At 36.0% G+C, this 27,458-nt stretch overlaps 1 protein-coding gene across 1 annotated transcript in view; it reads right to left on the bottom strand.

The window, feature by feature from the left end:
• The window catches only part of LOC124544655 (cholesterol transporter ABCA5-like), a 347,877-nt gene that overhangs the window by 105,616 nt on the left and 214,803 nt on the right, over positions 1-27,458 (bottom strand). Inside the window, exons 22-24 of the mRNA XM_047123269.1 lie at positions 21,981-22,164; positions 12,601-12,937; positions 6,254-6,528 (exon numbers count right to left, since the gene is read on the bottom strand). Of these exons, the coding sequence (XP_046979225.1) occupies positions 6,254-6,528; positions 12,601-12,937; positions 21,981-22,164 (796 nt within the window). The remainder of the gene's footprint in view (positions 1-6,253; positions 6,529-12,600; positions 12,938-21,980; positions 22,165-27,458) is intronic.

Genomic DNA, 27,458 nt, shown 5'->3' with positions numbered 1-27,458 from the left:
TCAAAGGTGTTGAAGCTCAAAATCCACGCAATCCACACTTCAATTAATTTCTGTTATTTTATCATTTTTAATTTCATTCTTGAAGTAAGGCAATCAGAATTCTTTATTTCTGATTTGATTTGATTTTTTATTGGTCCAGTTTTATCATATAGCACAAATTGTACAATTTATATTAGACAGGTCAAAGATAAGTTACAATAATACATAGTATTAGCAATTAAAATTAGGTACCTACTACAATTAGTTTTTTTTACTTATTCAGAAATTCTCTGACAGAATAGAAACAGTGCTTTATTAGAAATGTCTTTAGTTTAGCTTTAAATATTGGATGAGTAGTATTTTTTATTTCCTCTGGTATCTTATTGTGTAGTATTACACCAATGTTAATTATGCTCCTCTGATAGGTGGTTGTTCTGTAATATTTTTGATGTATATTTGATTCCCTTCTGGTACTATAGTTGTGTACACTTTTGTTCTGTAGCAGTTTGCCTGTTTTCAGGAGGTAGTCCCTAGTGAACAAGATAGTTTCATAAATGAATAAACTTGGAACATTTAGAACACCAAGCTCAGTAAAATGTGATTCACAGGACTCCATATTTTTAAGGCCACAAATTATTCTTAAAGCTCTTTTTTTGCATTCTAAAAACCTTTACACTGTGAGTTGAGTATCCCCAGAAAATGATCCCATATCGGATTAGTGAGTGGAACTGTGCATAGTATGCCTTCAGTACTGTTGTTTTGCTTGTTGTAGCCTTTAAAATTCTTAGGCCATAGCACACAGATGATAGTTTTCTACACAAGTTATTTATATGTGTGTCCCACTTTAAGTCTTGCTGAACCCAAAGACCCAAGAATTTTGTGACACTTACATATTCTAGGGGGATCATTTTTTAATTGGGTTTGAATAGACATTTGATTAGTTGGAGGAATTAAATGAAAATCAACACACACAGTTTTTTCAGTATTTATAATGAGTTTGTTTTTTGTGAACCACTCAAAGTCTTTTCATATAACTTTCTGCTGTGGACCGCAAAGTTTCTGGACTGGATACAGTGAGCAATATGCTGGTGTCATCGGCACACAGGATAGTTTTTGTGGGACTCATATATTCAACTAAGTCGTCCACATAAAAAAAGAAGAGTAGTGGACCTAGGATTGAGCCCTGTGGTACACCATATTTTATTGGTAATTCCCTAGAAAGAAAGGAGTTGTTTCTTGTTTTATTCATTTTGTTGAATTCATACTGAAGTGATACTTTCTGCCTGCGTTTTTTTAGGTATGAACCAGCTATGTGCTACACCTCTTACTCCTCATCTTTCTAATTTTTCGAGCAGAATGTTATGGTCCAGGACGTCAAAGGCTTTTGATAGATCTAGAAAAATACATGCAGCTACTTTGAATTGTTATTAATAGTAGTTAAGCACCACTAACAGAACAACTTCTATCCAGAACAAAGTGTGTGGTACTATAGTTCTATAAATTGGAGAAATATGTATCACTAAGAAGTTCTATCCAACTGAATTATAGTTGTTTGAAACTAAAACCAAAAATATGACATTTAATATGCAACAACTTTAAAGTTTATTTAACATGTGGACTCCACTAACATGAAAAGTGATTGTGAAAAAGAAAAACTGTCATGATCCATTCTAAATAAACATTTCTATGCAGCAAAAGAACTTATGAAAATGTGGACTAACAGAGTCTCATCTCAATGTAATAAATACTGATGGTTTCCCTCTCGTGCCCTATTGTTTTCTTTTCTTGCGTCAGATCATCACGAGTTAAATGCGCTGGTATGATTAGTTTAATTTCCAACTTGTTACACAGCTTGCATAAAATCTGCCATAATTTCTCTTTTTTATGTGAACATCTAGCCATAGTAAAAGAAAACAAACATTAACGTGCATCAATAAAGGTTTTGCGTATCTACAACCCAAAAGAAATACTACACTGGCAAAAAAATCTACTAATCTCAATGCCATGAATTTTAAAGGAGGAAATGTTGCAAAAAGGGAAGTTAACTTATAATTCTCTGGCTATCTGTTCTATAAGTTACCTGAATATCTGTTGCCATTAGATGGAGTTATATAAAGCATGACATAAATTAATGAAACACATCATTTAAAATAATCACATAAAATGAATATAAATTAAAATAACAAACTTACTGCTATAAATTATAGTTCATTGTGTAATTAGCAGTGTTAATCATATTATTAATTTTATAATGATAGCTATGTTCATTTGAAGGTAATACCAGATAAAAAAATAAATGTATAACAGAAAGTCATCTGATGGATAGCTGGAACGGACTGCAAACAATTTGTTGTAAAAAAATGCCTATTTACAATAGTATTAAGATCCATACGATTTTCATTGACAGTGTTTAAAATGATAGTCCAAAGATGTACACCACTATCTAAACCAAATAAGAGTAACTTTAATATGGTACATTATAGATGAATCACAATTCATTTCTTTTTAAGGTTTATCACTTGATTAATTTGCTGGAAACAGAGGGCAAATTGAAGTTGGCAAGATGACAGGTAAAAGAACTGATCCCATGGCTCTGGCAGAAGAATAATCCTGGTATTCAGTTGCAGAATTCTGAGAGTCAACAAGACATCAAATATGGGTGATCATAACAGAAACATCTCCCTCACCCACTTTTCTAAAACTGCAACAGCTTGCTCAGTGTTTTCAGCCAGTACTGAATGGAGTGATCCTGCGCCCCTGGCAGAACTGGCAAAACTGCTCACCCCCCATCCTGTACATTTCTATAATTTTGTCTACACTCTGATGTATGTATACACATATTTCTGCAGGGACTTCACTGGTAGGCCCAGTAAAATGACTGTCCAGTGAAATTTTAAATGATAACTAAGTGAATTAAATATTTAGCACAATGATTACCAAAGAAACTTAAGATTTTTGATGGTTTACGATATGTCAGAGTTTCATTCAAGCTGGAACACCAAAAACATAAACACATGGCAGAACACGGAACTTACTGTTAGGTCAACAGAATACAGCTTAGGCAGAATGACTAACAATTTTGGTAATATTACTAATCAACCACAGACAGATTATTCTGGACTTTTTTCATTCTCACTGCAGAACACATTGACCAAAACTTGGGAGTACAAGATGTATTAGCCGGAGAGGTAAGTAAATTACATAAGTCCCCACACTTCTATTGTTTGCTTTCTCCACCATCATGCCCCAAGCCAGTCCTTATTTGGCACAAATCTACAAAAACTGGAAGCTTTCAGTCAAACAGCATATTTGTTTCAGTACCAACTCACCAGCCTTTGAGAAGCATTGAATCAGGAGCAAGTCCAATCTTGAGCACAAAGAGTAGGAGAAATCATATATCTTTCAATTAATTTTGAAACTGCCTATAGTTCCTTTTTTTTTTTCTCCCAATAAGTTTTTGTGCCTCTTCTGCACCTGTGCTCTTGGTGGAGACCTATTTCCATCACAACCTCTCTATGGTCCTGCTTCTGACATACTGTGATGGCCAAGGGCAATTCTAGAAGTTGGTCAAGGGAGGGGCTAATGGAAGGCGTGGGCAGGGAGGTGGGGGGGGGGGGGGGGGGGGTATGGAACATGGCTTAACAACTGGAGAGTTGGGGTCCCCTATCGACAAATTGGTAAAATTTGGTGTTGCTTAAAGTAGTTTTTGGTAACTGTTTTGTAGTTCAGGGTAAAAAATGTAGTAAGTCATTTGCCGCTCTTATTCTTTTGTTAAAATGTGTTTGAAATACATTGTAACCTATATTGCTACGTAATTATTTTAAAAAAAAATGATTGAAACTGTTGTAGTAGTATATTCGCTGATTTCTGAAGTAATTTTCTCCAGTGTAATATGATGATCCATGGGGGGAGGGGGGGCCATAGCCCCCATAGCCCCCCCCCCCCCTCCCACCACCACCACCATCCCTGGTGATGGCTCAAAGAAAATCAAGACTTATTCTCCATTAGCTTAACATAAAGTTTACAAGTCCATTAAAGGCCATTTAAGCAAACTGGATTATGTCAACAGAACTCCACTCAGGGTCACAAGTGTGAGACATTTATTCTTTTATAAATGTTATAAGTAAATAATATAAAGTCTCAACACAGTAGTGTCTCATTATTAAGTAAAGAATTACTTCTCAGAACATATTTTCACTATTCATATTGCACAAGACACTATAAGAGAAATCAAGCAATATGCTCCAGGCATAGATTCTATGTTACCGTTTACACTATCTGCTGATGGTGCCCAATTTACTTCTGAAGGCAACATGCTAACCCTGTCAATTACCCCTCTCTCTTTTCTGAGAGACGGAACTTGTTCACGAGCCAACATTAGGACACACTGTGTAGTATTTTTATTTTCACTAATACACAGAATGTTAAGAAAAGCATGACATTCATTTGAGTGTGTTGGACATGCAAGACAACTCACAGTTAACTGCCTCATGCATGCCCGCTATTCCTGGTAGTTAAGTGAAATGACATCCACAAAAAAGGAAGCTCATGAAATAGCACCATGAAAGAGAATTTCTAAATCTATAATATAAAATATCAGTTCCACTGCTCTCACATATCTGAAGAGATGATAATATTAATTGCAACTCTGTCATGCATTAGATAGGCTAGCATGTAAACAGACCATACTGAAATGCTGCTGTAGTCAGATCTATATATACAAATAATTATGAGGACAAGTTTTGCTGTTCAGCATAATATATGATAGTAACTGAACACATGGGATTTTGCGCATCTTGAATTACCTTTCTTTAACTTACAAGTATTGGTTTGCTACTACAGCATCAGATCATATTTAACAGTACTGAACACAAAGAATTGCTACCTTCCTACAGAAGTAATATGTTCATAGTTAATGATTTCTTTCAAATAAAGTACTTAGAGACTTAAGATAATTGCATATGAGAAATGAAATAGAAAGCTGAGGTACGAGAACTGAAATTTAATTTAAAGAGAATAAGGGTGATGTAACTGTAGAGTATGAACTACACTATTCATGTAATAAAGGAAGTAAGTTTGAAAATGTGCTGGTAAGAATGCATCAAAAAGAACACTCCAGAGAAAAATAACCTTTATAAAGCAATGAAAGATAAATATGTTGCTCCAAGGAGAACTTGCACAAAAATATGACATTCAGCAAGAAAGTGCATGTAGTGAGCACAATTATTATAATTATACTAAAGAGATAAGGGAAAGGAAAATGAAGAGTAAGATATAGAACTGACACATGTGATGAACAAGAGAAATGAAAAACTGGAGATAGACAAAACTGCATAAGAGGCAAAGGATGGAGAAGGGTGGAAGAGAATGGAACAGCATAGCACAGGATGGAAGAGAATGCTGAATAGAAATGAAAGGAGAGATGACTGCTAATCTAGATTCACAGTGTGCCCTGGTCACAGTGTGCCCTGCAGTATGAGAGAAGGAAGCTACAATTTCTGTATCCTTCTGATGTTCTTTATCTCTCATTGCTCTCTTGTGTCATACATACACCTTTAAATTGAATGAGCTACATTTTTCTCAAAGTTTAAAGTCAGGGAGTTCTATCACTACATTCATACCAGCCCTAGATTATTACAGCCAAGTTCATGTTTCAATCATTCTCAAACCCACAAATGTGGAAAATTACGTTCCACCACTTTATGCACAAGAGAAAGGATCAGCTACTAAGAAGTGTGACTGTGGGCTGTCATAGCTGCTAAGCACCAACTATTTCTACTTTTTGGTGCCTGAAAAACATAACTTTTTACCTAGTAAGCCTCAGTCTGCTGAGTAATGCCTGTAAATCAGCATTTTAATTTACAAATTGGTGACTGCAAACACTTAAACATATGCGCCCTTGAGTTCCTAACTTATTGCAAATCATGTTGTCCCATTATTACTTCTTATCTTTGGCAGGACCAACAAACAGCATTACCTTCGTTACAGTCAACTTGAATATAAACATTCTCTTCAGTCTTCTATTTTGATATCTCTATACAATCCAAGCAACTTTTGTAGCTCTGGTTTCCACCATGGTATGCTCTTGTTAATATTTTCTTGCTATTTTCTGTCTAGTATTAAACCCAGATTTATCTATGTGTTACTACATTAATGGAAACTTTCTTTAAATGGAGTCGCTCTCTAACAATCATGCACTCTTTCAGGTAAAAGAAATATTTATATAGAGTGCACATTTAAAATAAAATTAATTTCAAATGCCAAGAAAACTTACAAATAAATATTTGAAGACATCACTGGTCCTCCCACCAGACTTTCTGACATCCAGTATAAGAAGCACAAAGAACCAGAATGGTATGTGCAGAAGTATTCCAACCAACATTACAATCACTTCTTCAGTGAGGTAATCACCGACAGTCAAATAGTTACAAGCACTGTTCACACTGCACATGAGGTGCACTCGATCCACAAAGTATACAACAGCATACGGTATATACATCGTGTTCAGGAGGGAGAACACGACATGCAACGCCAGCGCCGCACGCCCTCCTGAAACACAGCAGTCATTTAAAATACACTATGTCATCATCAAATATCACTAAAAAGGAGATATAAACTGTTTGTGTCTGCTTAAAGGATAATAAAGTCTGAACTAACATTCTGAAAAGCAATTTATTAATCTCTGTTAGTTAAGTTTAAGTGTACAACTGAAATCTTATATGTAAAACCGCACACCTCTCTGTAAAATTGACTCCAATATACTGACATGGTACCAAACTAATAAAAGAAGTACCACTTTCTGGCATTGTGCTGTAGTGTTTGTGCTGGGACTGGGTATTGTGTATAGAAGATTCAGTCAGCTTCACTTCCATCATTTATTTTTGTTTTCTCTATCCTTCATTTTCTTCTTTTTATATTTTTCCCTTCATTAATTTGTTTATGTACTGGTTCTGAATGATACTTGTTACATTCAGTGGTTTCTTTTCAGTTCCTTAGTTTTCCGCAAACTATGACTTCAGGTATATGAAGAAAACCTTAAGACGTTGATGGCAGAACAGTGTAAAAGAGCTGGCACAAATGACTAGAGCACCCTTTCGCCCTTGGATGGGAAACTTCCAGCCAAAGGTGGAAGTGTAACTATAGATTAAAAGCATGGGGATGCAAAAAATAACTGAGGTGAATGCAAGAAAGAGTATTCAAAAGCAATGTCTTCCCTAACTAAACAAGTGTTACAATGCACCCTCCGCTGGCAAAAATTTGCAGTTTAGTTCCCTATAATGTTCAGGAGGAAACTGCCCAGGAGGATCAATGTTACAACTTTTCTCTTCTTCAGAAAATATTTTGATTTTATCACCACTTCCCTTTTGTGGTTGTTAGTGATATTTTGCAGCTCAAATAGCAATACTTGCTTCCCACTTTCAGTATCTTAGTTCATAATCTGAAGTCCTCAGAATCATTTGAGTTAGTCTGACAACACTGCATTAATCTTGTTTTACTTTTGTTGATGTTGAACTTATAACCCCTTTTGAAGATCCTATACATTCCATTCAACTATACTGCCAAGTCCTTTGCTATATGTAATAGAATTACGATGTCATCATCACGCCTCCAAGCTTTTATTTCTCCTCCCTGAACTTAATTCTTTTTCGAATTGTTACTATTTACAGTTTGCTTATGGTACACGATGAATAATGCCAGGAATAGGCTACAACCCTCTCTCGTTCCCTTCTCAAATTCTAACTAACTTTTGTATCCTTCAACTCTCAGAGCTGCACTCTATTTTCTGCATTAGTTGTTGATAATCTTTCACTCACTGCATTTTATCCCAGCTATCTTCAGAATTTCAGAATGCATACTGTCAAAAGCTCTACATAAAACAACAAATGCTATACACAGTTTTGCCTTCCTTTGGTTTATCTTCTAATATAAGTCAGAGTGTCAGTATTGTCTCACGTAATCCTAAGTTTCTAAGTAACCCAAACTGATCTTGCCCAAGGTTAAATTCTATCAGTCTTCCCATTCAACATAAAATAAGGGAAAGGCAACCACTCACCTATAGTGGAATGATGTGTGGCATTTTCTTATGCAAGTGGTTCATGTCAGTATTTTCCAAGCATGACATAACTGTCAGTTCCTGTGTTTTTTTGTAATTCTTCTTGAAATCTTGAGGGTATTTCACTTGTCTCATATACCTTGAATACCAGGTGGTTGAATCTCACAAGAATCTCGATACTGCGGAAAGAATATTACCAACTTCAGGTGCCCTGTTTCAACTTAGGTCTTTCAGTGCACTATAAAATAATTCTTTGCCAAGTATCACATCTCATCCTCCTCTATGTCCTCATCACTTTCTATAATATTGCCTTTAAATTTGTTTCCCTTGTATATAAATATTCCTTCCATCTTTTAGCCTTCTCTTCTTGGCATAGAGCTCTTGATAATCATACAGCAGCTTGCTTCTCTTTTCTCCAAATGTTTCTTTATTTTTCCTATATTTAGCATCTACCATTCCCATAGACACTCATGCCCCCAGAGTGCTCTAGATATTCCTGCTTCACCATTTTGTACGTTCTGTCTCTTTTTAGGGATCTTTATTCATTTTTGCCAGCTTCATTAGCTGAATTTTCATATTTTTTTACTTTGGTCAATTACATTTATTACCAATATATTAGCCAAAGATTTCTATGTGGCCATGTCTTTTTGCATGTTTGATCCTTTAATGTCTTCACTATTTCATATATAGTATCTATCTTCCCGTAACATTCAGATATGTTTCCAAATCCTTGTTTATATGAATGTATGTTTATTATTGTAAACTTAAGTTTTAGATATTTTAATATGAAACTGATTAGTACTGCTAACATGATGCTACAGAAAGTAACCACAACCTACTTGTAAAATTGACATATTCCATATTTTATGATATATTTAAATCATGAATAAATCAAAAGTGAAATAAATATAAAATGATCTCTTTGAAGGTCACAAAAACCACTGGTCCTTTCAATTCATCCAAACCCTATTGACTTAAGTTCCTACCTCTCTGCAGTTTCTTCTATTTAATCTGCAGTTCACAACCTGTAAGTTATGGTCACTTAAGAGTCTGCATCTTCCCTGGGAAATGGTTTGCAGTTTTAAATCTGTGTTTGAAATCTCTGTCTCTTACGACTAACACTATTCTTAAACCAAATATTTGCAGTTATTAAATTGTGGCATGTGTATAATTCTACTAGGTAGTTTCCTATTCCATTTCTTACTTAACTTCTCCCAAATATTTACTAAACATTCTCTGAAACATGGACTAAATTTCTGTACATTGTTTCAGTGTCTTAATAATTCATGGCAGCAGCTGGTCTATTAATTTTGAGTAACCAATGAGAGAGGAGTGTACTTTTGAAGTGTATCTTTCACAGTTGGAATTCACAAGACTACAATCTTATGATACCTGTTGTAGAGCAAATGTAAATGTCTGTAGCTCATTTGCTTTTATAATCAATTTTTCCATTCAAATATATAAAGGTGTTGTGCTTTTAACATATCACTAGATGACATTTGCTGGTGCAGGTAATGTCAATACTTTTTTACTGCATCTATTTCTCTTTTTTTTGGGGGGGGGGGGGGATTACAGAGGGTTTACTGAGTAAAGAATTAGATTACACCATAAAATATCTTTGACAAAGATCATTGTCAATTATTTGATCAAACTTTTTGAAGAAACTATTTCACTGGAACTATTACACTATCATAAATTTTTCATATTAGCTGCTAGGAAATGAATGCCAAACAGTTAATCATCTCACAACAGAATTTTATGAAGTGTAGGTGATGAGCACACTGCTTGAAAAGAAAGGGAAATAATACCAATTGTGGGTGAAATCATGGACAGGAAGAAGAAAAGCTCAAATTGTTCACAAGAATTTGCTTTATGAGGAAATAAAGAACAACTAATATTATTTGAGAACTGATGAAAAACATTTCAATTTGGCCTTATGAAAGTACCCTCCTATTTGCAAACAAGATGCCTATTTAAGATATGCTATTTATTAATTTCATTCATCATCAAAGATTTTTTGAAAGCACTCATGATTTAAATAATGAAACTTCACTAGTTATTTATTTATTTATTTATTTTTTACTGCAATCAGACAGGAGGACAGATTTATACTGTCTGATTTTCTGAAACATCACATAAAATACCTAGGTGAATATCTGCACTTGATACTCACAACAAATTCTTGAAATACGTCATACTAAGCATGAAAAAATATATAAATGCTGCAGTGTTTCTTTACTTAAACCATGAATACCATTTCTGCTGAAGATTGCTTCATGGTTAGGTTAAAAATTTTAGTAACACGCAAAAGTTATTGCAGTTTGAAATATAGTACTCTAATTCTGCAGTGTACCATTTCACATACTGTTCCAAAAACATGTGAACCAAGATGTAACTCCAGAATGAGATTTTCACTCTGTAGCAGAGTGTGCGCTGATATGAAACTTCCTGGCAGATTAAAACTGTGTGCTGGACCGAGACTCGAACTCGGGACCTTTGCCTTTTGCGGGCAAGTGATCTTCCATCTGAGCTAGCCAAGTATGACTCACGTCCCATCCTCACAGCTTTCCTTCTGCCAGTGCCTCGTCTTCAACTTTCCAAACTTCACAGAAGCTCTCTTGTTAACCTTGCAGAACTAGCACTCCTGGAAGAAAGGATATTGTGGAGACATGGCTTGGCCACATCCTGGGGGATGTTTCCAGAGTGAGATGGTAGAGCACTTGCCTGCGAAATGTAAAGGTCCCAAGTTCAAGTCTTGGTCCAGCACACAGTTTTAACCTGCCAGGAAGTTTCATATCAGTGCACACTCCGCTGCAGAGTGAAAATCTCATTCTGGAAACATCCCCCAGGATGTGACTAAGCCATGTCCCGCAATATCCTTTCTTCCAGGAGTGCTAGTTCTGAAATGTTTGCAGGAGAGCTTCTGTGAAGTTTGAAATGTAGGAGACGAGGTACTGGTGGAAGTAAAGCTGTGAGGACGGGGCATGAATCATGCTTGGGTAACTCAGATGGTAGAGCACTTGCCCGCGAAAGGCAAACATCCCGAGTTCGAGTCTCGGTCTGGCACACAGTTTTAATCTGCCAGGAAGTTTCAAGATGTAACTCACTTGTGGAAGAATTTATGAAGAGTAGGTTAGGTTATTTAGAGCACAAATAAGTACATTTACTTCACTTATATGCGCTTTATTGACAACACCTGGCATTCAACAGCCCAATAAATTCCTTAGTCAATTTAATTTCTTCCTTACATCATCCGCTCTGCAGCCACTTTGTATGCAACTGACTGTGGCAAGTCTTATTTTAAAAGATTATAACTGCTTACTTGGAATTTTGTTGACAGCATGCTTTGTGTTATGCATCTTTTGTATTTTTCATACTTTGCAATTATCGCTATAGCGCTAGCCACTCATGAAATATATTTTGATGTAATTTTGTAGGGTAAAGGCACTAAAGCAAATGACACAATAAGTACAGAATGGTCAACTTTGATCAAAGCTATACCCATGCTCTTATTCTATCTAAGATCTTGGATAAAAAATATCTTTCATAAAAGCTTCCCTAGTACATAATCAAAGGCTGATAAAGGGCCTTTGATCAAAATCTTTAACAAAGACATTTTACAGTGTAATACAGGTCTCAGTCTAGAATATATGCAAACATTGAAGGCAGACTTACAGCTGTGCCATTAGTATGAAATGGCACTGCATTTCTCAGAGAGCATTAAAAGAGTTAAGTCAGCTAACTAATAAATTTTTTTTAAAGTAATTTATTTCACTTACAGTTAAATTTTCCATCTTTCAAACACATTCGTTCGATAAAGTCTTTTGCTAGTCATTTGACAATCTGGTAACTTTCTGTCCCACACAATTAGGCATTAATTCACAGAGTAAATCATCTTTGTTGAAAGATACTAATCTTCCTGCACAGACTAAGAGCTTTAGGTGTGGGGAGAAGGTTGAAATATAGAGTACGAAAGTTGTGAGAACACGTTTCTTTGATATGATGTGAGGAAAGAGAGTATTGCAATGATACAGGTACTTATGCAAATCCTTTAAGCTGTGCAATATTGTAATGAAAAATGTTGGTATGAGTCAATGTATAATGTATCACTAATCCCCTCTCCCTCCCCCTCTCCTCTGATGTTTTTGAAAACTGATGTTTTATATGTACATAAGCAGAGGCAGGAAAATATTATTTTATTTTATAGCCAATTTCAGTGCTACTTTTTGACATTTTCAGTGTTATTTTCAACCAATTTCATTTTAATTTTTTGTCAGTTTTGATATTTGTCTGTGATGGCTTAGTTTTGAACAACCAATGGCTGTTCTTTATTTTTGTCATATTTCATTGTTTTATAGTGCTACACTGAAAATTTACCAATCAGTTACATTATATTTATTGAGAGTCCACCCCTCGCTCACTGGTTATTAACTATCAGTAGACTAGCTGCTATTTAAACAAGATATCAAAATAAGTTCATATTTCAGAGAATAGTTGATAGATATTTGGTAGATAATTAGTACAGACACTTATAAAGAAAGCAACACACAAAAATACGTAGTACTCACCTATCCTAAACATATCAAGGAACATAACCAGAATGAAAGGAATTAGACCAAGGAAAGTAGCAATATTTGGCAAAATGGATTGTGCTGAATCCATCTTATCAAATATGTAGGAGACGCAGGTTGCAAAGAGGATGGATGCAGGGCAATAAAGGATAATAAGTGCCCCCAGAGTGCAGAAAGCTGGTGGCTCACGAAGTGATGGCAGATCAAACACAAAGATGAGTGCCAGCAAGGCTCCACAGATGAACAGCATAAGGCCAATAAGAACCAGAAAATAGGTGAAGAAGTACATGAAAAATGACAGGCCATTCACTCGTAGCTGGTTCTTTGCTTTAATCTGTGGAAATAAAAATTAAACCGTCACTAAACCCATAAGATGGAAAAATAAAGTAATACTATCTACTTGCTCACCACAACAAAAAATGGCGAAATAAGAAAGACAACTTCAAATCTAAAATATTTTATGTGCACATAACTCATACATTTAGAGAAATTAACTTAGTTTTTTTTTTCAGTTTATAGTACGAAGTAATATTTTTCAAACAATAAATTCTTATACATATTTGCAATGATAAGACATGAAAAACATATAGGAAGCAATCAATCTGAATACTACACATCAAACAAACTTTAAATTTTCAGTAACTAATACTGATCTTCAACCTATGGTAAGTTGTGTCACACTAAACTGCAGTCAAATGGTTCAAATGGCTGTGAGCACTATGGGACTTAACATCTAAGGTCATCAGTCCCCTAGAACTTAGAACTACTTAAACCTAACTAACCTAAGGACATCACACACATCCATGCCCAAGGCAGGATTTGAACCTGAGACCGTAGCAGCCGCACGGTTCCAGACTGAAGTGCCCAGAACCACCCGGCCACCCCGGCCGGCAAACTGCAGTCAAAACAGATAAAAAGTGAAAACAAAAAATCACTTGAAACAATTAACAGATTCAGTAATGTCAAGGAAATTAACAGTAAAACAGTACTAGGGACAAGAGTTGCTTCATCAGAAAGTAGCAGTTATACAAGTGGGAGTGCCTGGATAGTTAATTTAAGAAGAATGAAAGATCTAAGGTAATGAAATTGGAATGAATGAAAATAGGCAAGATTCACTACAATTAGTCTGTTGCAAGAGCAGTCACACTCCAGACTAAATATCGTTGAATAGTTGTTCAGTTTTATTTATTTATTTAAATACACATTTTTCTTAACGCTAAAAGAACTAGAACCATATGGTTCACAAAACCCAACATTTTCATTTCTCTGTTACATAACTAGCTGTTTTCTTTGCCTTTCCTTCTTGATGGTTAACGTATACAATGTAGATATAAATTACCATCACTCAGAAAGAAAGCAATTGGGTGCACAAGAAGGTAAATAGAAGAAAGAATGAAAAATACATAGTTTTATATTATAGTACAATATATAAATGTTGTACTGAATTATACAAAGATCACATTTTGTAAGATACTTGCAGGAGGAGAGAAGGTCAAATACTTATCGGTTTCTAAAATAGAAAGCAGATGAAAATTTTTGCACACAAATGATATCAATGAGAATTTATGCAAAACATTGCACTTTAAAAATATTTTGCTAAGAGTAGTACTGATGATGCATTATGATTTGTATTGCATGTCATTGGAGGCACCTGCTTGCTAGATTAGCTTTGAGAGAACTGCTATTAACATTACCTAAAGGTTCAGATTCATACTATTCCAAATTAGAATCAAGTGCTACGCAAATTCAATTTCTTGTAAATATGTCATCTTGAAAGCAATTTCCATTTTTGTTAATTATAATTTCCCACTAGAAGCTGAGGTGATCAGATCTTTCCTTCATTTTTAGCTGTCTCACTGGAAAATCCAGGATGGACAGTGGGGCCCCTGGTGTCAGAGATGACAGTGGCTCTGTGTGTGTGTGTGTGTGTGTGTGTGTGTTTGTGTTTTATCAGAAATCTAGGTATTTCTTATACTCTATTGACCTTCTGACATCTACATGCAGCCACCTGAGGAATGGACATAAAACTAACTTACATTCTCAGTGGAGTTCAGCAGTGTGTGCTCTGTCTCCCATCACAAATGGGGAAATTGCAGCTTGTGTATACTGTTCAGTGTGCCAACTTGCTTGTAAGTGTCGCTAAGCCTAACCATGCATGCATTGTCATGTTACAGCAGAAGTTGTGTATCCCACAGTGACACAATTTGAACATTCAACACTATCATGACACAAACAACTTTAAAGATCAACCACATAATGGTTACCTGTATTTAACTACATCAGCTGATAGCTGCTGCCTACAAATTACAGCTATTAAGGACCGAAAGGTGACTGCAACAGATACGTGCACTACGTTCTTGAGGGCAACTGGGAGGATTTTTTGAGCCACACAGTAGCAACTATATCTACAGAATTCATTTGATCCCCAGGCATCCATTAAGACCAATTGTATCAGCCCCTCGGGGATTGTGGTGTATCAAGAAAGTTGATAAGAGAATGCCTGAGAGAAACCTGGTTCAATGATGCTGATAATTGTCATGGAAGTAGGCAGTGATGGTGGTGGCAGTAATGTAGCAACATGAGTCTCAGGAATGAAGTCCCACAGATTCAGCAGGGAACAGGATCCTCAAAACTATCGTCAACATTTCAACACTGGGTTAATCTTCACAAATGATAATGCAATAACAACCTGCACTTGCTCCATGTACACCTACCTCTGGCAGGCAGGGTTTAACCAAATGGAAATCTGACTGAGCATACAAGGAACCAGCTGAAACTTACACAGGAATCCTCCTCGCATTCTGACACACCTCAGGAGGGCTGCCATAAAGGAGTGGGACAGGCCCGAGCACCCATGTCTCTACGAACTTGTGGACAGCATGCCAGGAAGAATTCGAGAATGATACAAAACTTAGGATGGAGCAACACTATAGTGAATGTTACTAATTTCACAAGTGTGCACTACTGGACACACTGTCTTTACTGTGTGTTCTTGTTTTGTTTTATTTTCACAGTAGTAATTATTTTTTAGTTTCAGAAGGCCTAGGCTTTCACTCACTGCTTTCCTTGAATCTAAGACCAGACATATTCCCAAATACACAGGTTTCCAAACTTTTCTTAGCAATTTAAATTGTCCTTTTGTACAAAAGTTTTGACTGTTGAAGAAACCACAACTATATGAACACTTCCTCTTTAATCAGTAAGGGACACAACATAGTGTCTTTCTTCAAGCAAAAATAAAAACAAAAGTTGTGCACCGAAGGTTCTACAACACAGTGTACATATTTAAGTACTCTGTAATACAGTGTAAATATTTAAGTACATCACATAAATCTCTGGAGTACACCATGAAAAAAAATCATTTAAAAACTGCTAACACATTTAAGTCATGAGATCTTCCCTTTGTGACTGACAGATGGCACATGGGGCAGTTCACATTTGATGCAAGAGCATGAAATGTAGAAAAGTGGAACAGCTCCATTCCTTATATAAACATTTTTTTCTTCTTACCTGCTGCTTTTTTATATGTAAGGCACACACCATGATTACAGAAAATTTTGCTAAATTATGATTAAACTGTATTTTGCCAAACTTTCTTTACATTGGCTTATAGCACATATTTGCAGCATGTATGAGGTCTGAATATACATCACTGTACCTATGCATCGTGTTTGTCTCCCAGAGCACATGGCACACAAAGATTAGATTAGATTAGATTAGATTAGATTAGATTTACTTTCATTCCAATTGATCCATAGTGAGGTGGTCCTCCAGGATGTAGAACATGTCAGAAAAACAACAATACATGACAAATATTTACAACTCAAACAAATAAGCTAATGTACCATTCCACAGGTCCCAAGTGGCATGGTCATCATTTTTAATGAACGCTGTATGAAAGAATCATTTTACAAATACTAATGCACTGAATTTAAAATAAAAACAGTTTTTTTATTTATTTATAAGGTAATAAACGTGTAGTACAACTACTAAATACTTATTTACAATGAACACATTACTGCACTGAATGGTGCAGAAGTTAGATTATATATATACATATAATAGAGGGAAACATTCCAAGTGGGAAAAATATATCTAAAAACAAAGATGATGTAACTTACCAAACGAAAGTGTTGGCATGTTGATAGACACACAAGTAAATTCAAACACGCACAAAATTCAAACTTTCACAATCAGCGGTTGCTTCATCAGGAAAGAGGGAAGGAGAGGGAAAGACGAAAGGATGTGAGTTTTAAGGGAGAGGGTCACATACACACACACACACACACAAACACACACACACACACACACACACACACACACACACACACAAGCAGACATTTGTAAAGGCAAAGAGTTTGGGCAGAGATGTCAGTCGAGGCGGAAGTACAGAGGCAAAGATGTTGTTGAGTGACAGGTGAGGTATGAGCGACGGCAACTTGAAATTAGCGGAGGTCGAGGCCTGGTGGGTGGACACAGGCAGACAGTGTTTGTTGGTAATGAGGATCACCCTGTGGCTAAATATGCCTTGGTGCACGGCCAGCACATCTTGGCACAGTGTTGTGTTACACCGTCCGGGTTATCTGGATACTTCCCACTAACACCAACCTGTCAGAACTCCGGAGATGGGAACTTGCCCTTCAGTATATCCTCTCTTCCTTTTGCCCACCAGGCCTCAACCTCCGCTAATTTCAAGTTGCCGCCGCTCATACCTCACCTGTCACTCAACAACATCTTTGTCTCTGTACTTCCGCCTCGACTGACATCTCTGCCCAAACTCTTTGCCTTTACAAATGTCTGCTTGTGTCTGTATATGTGCGGATGGATATGTGTGTGTGTGTGTGTGTGTGTGTGTGTGTGTGTGTGTGTGTGTATACCTGTCTTTTTCCCCCCTAAGGTAAGTCTTTCCGCTCCTGGGATTGGAATGACTCCTTACCCTCTCCCTTAAAACCCACATCCTTTCGTCTTTCCCTCTCCTTCCCTCTTTCCTGATGAAGCAACCATGGGTTGCAAAAGCTTGAATTTTGTGTGTGTGTTTGTGTGTCTATCAACATACCAACGCTTTCGTTTGGTAAGTTACATCATCTTTGTTTTTAGATATATATACACACACACAAATCAGTCAGTTCTGCTGAGATATTCATCAATGGAGTAGAAGGAGTTGGTGACCAATAAATCCCTTAGGCTTCTCTTAAATTGAATTTCATTGGTTGTTAAGCTTTTTATGGCTGCTGACATGTTATTGAAAATGTGTGTTCCTGAATAATGCACACCTTTTCATACAAGAGTAAGTGACTTTAAATCCTTGTGAAAATTATTCTTATTTCTAGTATTGATTCCATGAATTGAGCTGTTGGTTTGAAAAAGTGATATATTTTTAATGGCAAATTTCATTAAGGAATAAATATATTGGGAAGCAGTAGTTAGTATCCCTAGTTCCCTAAACAGGCTTCTGCAGGATGTTCTTGAGTTCACACCATGTATAACTCTTACTGCACGTTTTTGTGCCCGGAAAACTTTAGCTTGGCTTGATGAATTGCCCCAAAAATAATCTCATATGACATTATGGAATGAAAGTAAGCATAGTATGCCAGCTTTTCCATTTTTATATCCCCTATGTCTGACACAATTCACATTGCAAGTAGAGATTTGTTAAGATGCTTCAGCAGTACTGTGGTGTGCTCCTCCCAGTTGAATTTATTATCAAGGTTTAATCCCAAAAATTTAACACTGTCCACTACTTCTACCTGCTTGTCATCGTATGTTAGGCATATACTCGTGGGACACCCTTTACAAGTTCTGAACTGCATGTAGTGTGTTTTTTCAAAGTTTAGTGACAAAGAATTGGCTAGGAACCAGTGGTTAATGTCCACAAATATTTTATTAGCTGACCTTTCTAATACTACACTTGATTTGCTATTTAGAGCAATGTTTGAATCATTGGCAAACAAAACAAACTTGGCTTCTGGTAATGTTACTGATGAAAGGTCATTGATAGACACAAGAAAAAGAAACGGCCCTAAAATTGAACCTTGTGGGACCCCACATATAACCAGTTCCCAGTTGGATGATGCTTGATAGCTTGATACATGTCTTTTTCCTAATAACACTCTTTGTTTTCTGCCAGATATATAAGATTTGAACCATTTTGCAGCATTTCCTGTTACACTATAATATTCTAATTTATTGAAAAGGATATTGTGATTTACACAGTCAAATGCCTTTGACAGATCACAAAATATACCAGTTGCCTGCAAATTTTTGTCTAATGAATTAAGCACATTTTCACTGTAAGTGTAGATAGCCTTCTCAATGTCAGAACCCTTTAGAAATCCGAACTGTGACTTTGACAGTATGTTATTTGAGATAAGATGATTATAAAGCCAATTGTACATTACTTTTTCTAAAATTTTTGATAATGCTGGCAAAAGTGAAATTCGATGGAAATTTGATGCTATTTCTTTATCTCCCTTCTTAAACAGTGGCTTAACTTCAGCATATTTCAACCACTCAGGAAATATTCCACTGATAAATGACTGGTTAGACAGATAGTTTAATATGTTACTTAACTCAGAATCACATTCTTTAATTAACTTTGTTGATATTTCATCATACCCACTAGATGTTTTTGATTTTACAGATTTTATGATGGATATTATTTCTGCTGGGGTACTTAGGGTCAAATTCATATTATGGAAGTTACTTGAAATGTCTGGTCTGAGGTATTCCATAGCAGCATCTACAGAACCTGACAACCCTAACTTGTCAGTAACAGTTATAAAATGTTTGTTAAAAAGTTCTGCAACACTATACACGTCTGTCACCAATGTATCATTTACTCTTAATGCTATTTGTCCCTATTCATGTCTGGCTCTACCAGTCTCCTCCTTCACTATATCCCATATAGTCTTTATTTTGTTATCTGATATGACAATCTTTTCCTTGTAATATATTGGCTTTGATGTCCGTATTACAGTCTTTAATATTTTGCAGTATTTCTTGTAATGTGCTGTAGCATCAACATCGGAACTGTTTCAGATTGACAGATACAGTTTTCTTTTTGTTTAACAAGATACCCCTATTCATTGAGTAATCCATGGCTTCTTTGTAGACTTTGCTCTAACCTTGGTAAGTTTTGGGGGAAAACAGTGTTCGAATAAGGTAAGCACTTTATTAGCAAAAGTGTTATATTTTTCATTCATGTCCTGAACACTGTAAACATCAGTCCAGTGAATGTCTCTGAGGAGTGTCCTAAAATAATCAATTTTTGGCTTATTGATTACCCTCTTGAGCTCAGATTTAACAGATTTTATATCCTGTTCAGTATTAACATTTAACAGAAGGAACCGCACGTCATGGTCTGCGAGGCAAATGGCTGTTTGTGAGCAATTGGATACCCTAGTGGGGAACTTTACAGTGGGAATTACAATCAATGATAGTGTTGCTAACTCAAATAAGTTCTTATTGGGAGAGTCTTTAAGGAAATGTACATTGAAATCACCAGCAACCACTATTTCTTTGTTTTTGGTTGTTAAATGGGCCAGTACAGCTTCAAGGTGATTTACGAACAGATTAAAGTTACCTGCAGGTGCTCGATATACATTTAATATTATGAAGGATTTTTTGTGAAATTCTACTCCTGTTGCACATGCTTCCATACGCTGTTCTAGGCAAAATTTATGAATGTCTATGTTCTTAAATTTATGACAGTTCCTGATGAATGTGGCAACTCCTCCTTTCTCCATTTCTGATCTACAAAAGTGAGTTGCCAACCTAAACCCTGTAACACTTAAAAGTTCTATACCAGTGGTCACATGATGTTCAGAAAGGCAGATTATGTCAACTGAGTTTGAAGACTCTAATTCATCTATGCAGATAATTAATTCATTAATTTTATTTCTCAGTCCTCAAATATTTTGATGCAATAAAGATAGCTGACATTTCACATTGACTGAGTTAAAATTGGGTAGTGTTAAAAAATCTGCTGACTGTTGAAAATTCTTAACCAATAGCTGTTTATGCTGATGTAATAAGCTAGAATTATGTTTTTTTGGTTTCTTTCTCAAACTGAAGGTTTGTCTCAGTCCTAACCTCTCTTAAAATTTGGTTTCTTTCTGTCCTCACTACCCTAAAAACGGGTCTTTTCTGAACCCTATAACCACTGGTATTTCATCACTCATGACAGTGCCTCCCCCCTTTAACTTTTCTGCTATTTTCCCAGCCAGTTTACCCTTCCCCTTCCTGTTGAGGTGAAGGCCATGGCTAGTATAATCCCACCTATTGAGAGAATCAACAGGAACCAGACCAATGTGTGACCCTGCACCCGACATAAGCAGCCGTTCCAACTCCAAATTAACTCTCTTGACGGAAGAGTTAAAATGAGGTTGGTCATGGCGCCCAAGAACAGATACAAACTCAACACTAGTATTCTTCTATGCTGATGCAATCTTTGCCAGGTCACACTCTATACTGTCCCCAGGATCCTTGTCAATACTATTACCTGCCCCACCCACTATAACCATGGTGTCTTCCTTAGTGAAATCTTTGCAAAGTGATCCTAAATCCTCTGTCACCTGCTCCAGACCAGCACTAGGTTAAAAAAATTGGTGACCTGTTATTCTGACCCTAGTTCATCCTGCGAAAGTTGGCCAACACCTCTTCCATGGGAACTACCTAACAACAAAACTTTCTCTCTCTTTACTGATTTCTCTACATTCTTACTTTTCAATTTGCTGCTGAAAGTTTGTTGTGCCCTGTCTACACTTGCAACTGCTTGAGGCTCACCAGCTTCTAACTGAAACAACAGGTCAAATCTATTTTCAACATTCACCACGAAGCTGTCAGACAAAGTTCTAGGCCTGTTGCTCCTGTTGCCTGTTGCCACTTCCCACCTCTCTTTGCCCTTCTCCCTCCTCAACCTGTCAAGATCTCCCCTGGCCTTGTCTAACTCAGCCTGAAGGGCAGCAATTTTCCCCTCCTGTTCTAGTATCTTCCTATTTCTACTACAAATCCTACTAAACCACTGATGAGTCTCATTTACTTCCCTATTCCCACACCACTACAGTCGCCCACATGGAAAAAACTACAGCACCCACACACCAAAACCCCGACCTAACAATTCTATGGCAAGTCAAGCACTTTTCACTCATGATAAACATAATAGAATATTAAGAATAAGTCAGTTAAATTACAGATAAACACGAAAATATAGTTCCACAAATTTGGCCTATGCGTAACTGTGTGTAAACAAAAACGACAGTGCAAAGTTTCTGAAATAACAACTTAAACTTTACGCTACTTTCCAGAAAAGATGAATACAGGGGCTGAATTGCACATGACTACATATTAAATGGTTGGTGTTTATTTTAGCATAGTACCTCACGATCATAGACCATGTCCACTGCAAGACTCACTGGAACTAAGACAAAGATCATCCCTATGAACAAAGCAGAGGAGAATGTCCCCATATTGAATTCTTCAGGTTGTGATGTCTGCTGGAATGGATGTGTCTTCACAACTATTGGCTGAACATCCACATCATTCACAGATGCCATCACCATTCTGCAACAAAAAGTATAGATATTATTTACTAGTATCCAGGGCAATGGACACTATTCTTAGATAGACTACAAAGAACACCACACTTAGATTCACTAAACTATTCCAATTTATGATCGTAATTACAGCATATATTTTTAAGTACTATCATTACTGTTACTACAACCAATTTAAATCTTTTTCTACTGAGATATGCAACATATCAATCATGTTTCCTCTAATTTTTAATAAATTTACAACAAAATATATTGAATGCAGAAATTAAGCTCAATAGACTAAATATTGGTCGCCTCTTTAAAACAACACACTGGCCAGCTTGTAGTGCTGTAGACAGTGGAGAAATGGTATTAGGTGCCATGTAACCGAGTTGCTGGTGTATCATGTCCAGTGCATCTTTAATAATAGTAAGATGGTACCAAACTATCAAAAAGAATGAAACAAGTACCTGGGTTCCCGCCACGATGCTATAGATTTTGTGTGCTGGGGCAATCATTTCACGAACAGATGGGAACATACATCCTTTAAGGACAGGAAGAGGGGGACATTATTCCTATGGTATTAGTGAACTAAGTGAGATTTGCAAAGGGACACCCTCCTCTAGCATTACCTTTTCTCAACCAAAAAATATTTACAAAGTTTTAAACAGGTTAATATTATATCAACTGTATTTCTAAAAAAATTGCGTAAGATTTTGTACATGATGTATTATATTTCAGGCTAAAATGTATAAAAAGAAATTACTTTATTTTCGTTGTTACAATCGATACACACTAACTCTGTATGTACTGTTAAAATGACTTTTCTTTTACAAACATTTGAAATTATAAAATATCTGGGACACTTAAAATTCCTATTACTAATTGCACAATCAGAGGATACTTATTATGTTTATTACTGAATTCATTTATAAAATAATGATACAAATTGCTGGAAATTCAATTGTCAAGAAAATTTGTAAACTCTTTGGAATATCATTAGTACTGCTGAATGGATTAGTAGTGAGCATGCCTCTGATGTGATTGGACATGTTTTTTATGTTTGGCAATAACAATGTAATTTTCAATTGTAAAGACCGTGTGATATATGAAAATGTGAAAGAATAAAAATTATAGAAACAGAAATTACTTCTTAGGCAATTCTTTCAAAATTTATCATGTCAATTGCAACCATGAGAACCTTTAAAGTCAAAAATTTTCAGTTTCAAGAATCAGCCCCTAGACGTGAAGAAATGGAGCCAACTACGAGAAAAGGAGATAAGTAAAAAGTCTATTGTAAATCTTACTCCCTTGACGCTTATTAAAAGAGTTAATTATGGAGTGAGTGACAATCACTAAATGATGTGAGGGACAGGTATATTACAGATTCAATGCTAAGATCCCAAAATTGGTCTCATTTGTAGAGAGCTTAGTAGAGATTCTGTATGAGAAACGATCTGTGTGAAAGTAAGCATCAGTGATGTGTCAGACATGGTGACCAGCTGCTTTTCTAGACCACCTACCTCAGCTGCTGTTGTGATAGAATACTTTAGAGAGAACTGAATCTAGTAGGTAAATTTTCTGATCATACTGTGGTAATAGGCTAATATTTCAACTTACCAGCTACTGACAGGAGAGAGCCATGTGATTAAAACAAGTGTCAAGGACAAGGATTTGGGCAAGACTGTTCTGAATGATTTTTCTGAAAATTACATTGAGAAGTTAATTTTAATAACTGAATTGTGAAGCTGTCGTGATAACACCTAAAATTTTCAATTCAAATAACTCATTTATCATATGGCTGTTCCATTATCAACGACTACCGCTATCAAAGGGAACAGTAAAAATGTAGAAGAATATTTCTGTTTGATAAGTTTAACAGGAAATACATCACAGACTATCTGCATAGTCAACATGGAATACTTACATAAGGAGAAGGAAATAGGAGCATCATTTATTCAAAATTAGTCATAGGAAGGACACACCATGTTTCAATAACCACATTAGACAAATGCCATGAAAACAGCAAGAGCTATGTCACATATTTAAATGTAAGTCCAGGGTGTGATGACAAACAAAAGCTGAACAAAGCTAAAACAAACATAAGGAGATCAATGGAAAACAATCGTTCAACATATTAAAGGTAACTGGCTAGCTGGATGAGATGGAATACCTGCATATCTATATGAAAATTATGTGAATTATTGCACATCGCTGGAGCAATGAAACATTCTCAACACTTTGCTGACCAGCAACACCAGAGTGGTGGCGTGCGTGAAATAGTGGTCAACGGCCAGCGACACCACAGTGGTGTTATGTGTATAATATTGCTCTGAGGTCGGCGACACCACAGTGGTGTGAGCATAGTATTGTGCAGTGGCCGGTGACAGCACTTTAGTACTTGTGCAGTTTCATAATGACAGATGAAAGAGATGATACGATTATTTACAATGAATGTGCGGACATCTGCTCTGATGTTCCAGACATCTTGGCAAACTGGGAAGAAGACATTGGATATCAAAAAATTAAAGGGAAACAGAATCATCAGAAGATAGTGAAATATGTCCAAGAATAATTCGGTAAATGCTACATTTGCCAACTGATTCGGATGAATCAGACGAAGAAGACAGACTATGATTTACTGAGGACCAATAATAAATTTGAAGGATCCCCGGGTCAACACATATTTCACAAAGACATCCAGAGTGTCCTGGATATCGTAGAATTATATATTGGGAATGATCTACTTGAATATATTAGCAACAAAACCAAATTGCAATAGAAGGAAACTGGATTAAAAAAAAATGCTACATTTGTTGACGTTACGGGGCCCAAACTTAGGAAATGGTTTGGGCTGGCTAAATATGGGAATTGTAAAAAAAGCAAGGATTGACAATTACTGGTCAACAAATTCGTTGATAGACACATCAACATTTCACCACATGATGTCCCACAACCAATTCAGACAAATATTATCAATTTTACATTTTTCCAACAACAACAATAAACTGGATAATGCTGACCAGCTTTTCAAAATGCAATTTGCAATTGATTATTTTTCCAAAAAGTTTAAAGAAACATTTAATCTAAGTCAAAACATCTCAGTTGATGAAGGAATGATACCATGGTGTGGACAGTTAAATTTTAAAGTTTACAATCCCTCAAAAATTACAAAATATGGCGTACTCATTCAGATGCTGTGTGATTCAAGTACGGAATACATTTCCTCATTCAAGATGTATTCTGGCACTGGACAACCTTTAGCAAAAACAATGATGGAACTATTGTCACTTTCTTATGGAATGTGGCATCAAATCTACATGGGGAATTATTATAATAGTGTAGAACTAGCAGAGAAGTTACTAGAAAGAAAATTTGAGTTTGTGGAACGATACGGCAAAACAGAGGATTTCCGGAAAAATGAAAGTGCACAAAAGTCAATGTGTTTGAAGCCTGGCATCAACGGAAAGGTGACAAGCGGCCAGCGACAAGCCAAGTAATCCAAATTAGCACTGCTGGCACCAAGCGAATAAATTAAATTTGTACGAGACGTGCGGACAGCAAAGTGTTGATAACCAGAACAAAGTGGAAGTCATTCCAGTTTTTAAGACACATTATCAAACAGATGCACATGACTAAAGGCCTATACTGCTAAAAACAATGTGTTGTACAAATACAGAACAAATTTTATGCTCTCATAATGAAGGTATCATCTGCAGGGAAGAACCTTGTGGAACTCAGGTTACTCTGATCATAAATGAGATTCTGGAGGTAGCAGAGAGAGGCAACCACATTAATGTTTTATTCCTTGCCTTACACACGGTGTCCAACAAAGCTCTGTACTGTCACATAATGAACAAAATACGAGCTTACAGGGTTTCACAGCCTTGTGATCTGATTTAGCACATTCTACCTGGCTGAACTTAATGTGTGGTCCTAAACAGGAAGAAACTGACAAATGGTAAAGTAGCTCAGAGCATATATAACAAGAATGTCAATGTCTACAATAACATACATAAATATAAATTATCTCCTGGATAAAATAATAAGTTCCAAAATACTGTTAGTGGGTGGAGCCAGTTTACTTAGGGAATTAAGTAGTTAAATGCAGGGAGATCTACAAGAATCAGTGTTTGGTGCAGACAGTGGAAGTTTATCCACATCATAAACAAATGTATTGTGTTGTCCAAAAATAGGTGGGAGGATAGGATGGTATGACAGTGTTAGCTGAAGTACTGTCCACCACATCCTGTAAGTTGGCTTGTGAAATATAAATTTAGATTTAGATGTAAATCAATATGCATTAGCTACTTATAGCATGTACTGTAGGTATGGAAGCTCTAATTTGGCATATTTTTCTTCATAGGCTGCTAGCTTATGATCCTATAAAAGGCTTCCTGAAGGTTTCTTGCTTTCAGTGATGTCACTGATGAGTTCCTGATAATTTTGAAGATATATTGTTCCACAAAAAAATTACACAGTATACCAAAAATGTAATAAGGGTTACAAGAACTAACTAGGTAGCACCAGCAAGGAAGTTTCCCAGGCAACAGCAGCTGTAAAAATACAGTTATAGTCCACATTAAAACTGTTGTGTATTGCTGATCTGTTAATAAAGTCACAATAAATCAACGATGGTCCACAAACATCAAAGGTAATCAGGTATTTACATGTAGTTAGGTCAACAGATGAATTTAAACTGAAACGATAATAATGTATATCATGATTACAAAGTAAACAAACTACACTAATTCAGGATCATTTAAAATTTGTCACTATTATGTCAATGGCATAAGCATGCAGAATAAAATACTAAGGAAAGAAGCAAATAGTGTATGTACATTCTTTTATTTTTATTTATAAATAGAGACAGGAAAATTTCACAAAAGTGATAAAACAAAATTTGTTGTTTTTCTGTGTAAAAATATCATCAATCTGATGGTGGACATTTATTAATATTTTTGACTGAAGATTATTGAATTTTGAAATTTGATTTTGTCTTTTTTCCTCAATGCTTAGGTTCTTGTGTAATCTAACAGTGAGAGTTAATTTTCCGTGGAAATGAGCTATGTCTTTGAATGTGACATCAAATGAAAATTGTCTGCTTTTGATGAACTTCAATGCAGTGCCAGCTTTAATTGCTGACACCACATTATGCTACTCTTTTGCACAACAAATTGTACCAAAAATATAAATAAGAAAAAATTCAGTTTTGTAAACATGTAAATCACTAAAAGACTGCTCTGCTCGTTTCTACCAGCCAATCACATACACAATATTTGATGATATGCAAACACCACTGTCATCACATATGATAGATGG

Source organism: Schistocerca americana, chromosome 8 (genome assembly GCF_021461395.2).
Source record: "Schistocerca americana isolate TAMUIC-IGC-003095 chromosome 8, iqSchAmer2.1, whole genome shotgun sequence".
NCBI lineage: Eukaryota > Metazoa > Arthropoda > Insecta > Orthoptera > Acrididae > Schistocerca > Schistocerca americana.
The sequence above is the reverse complement of the archived record's forward strand: the minus strand, read 5'-3'. Positions and strand labels throughout refer to the sequence as shown.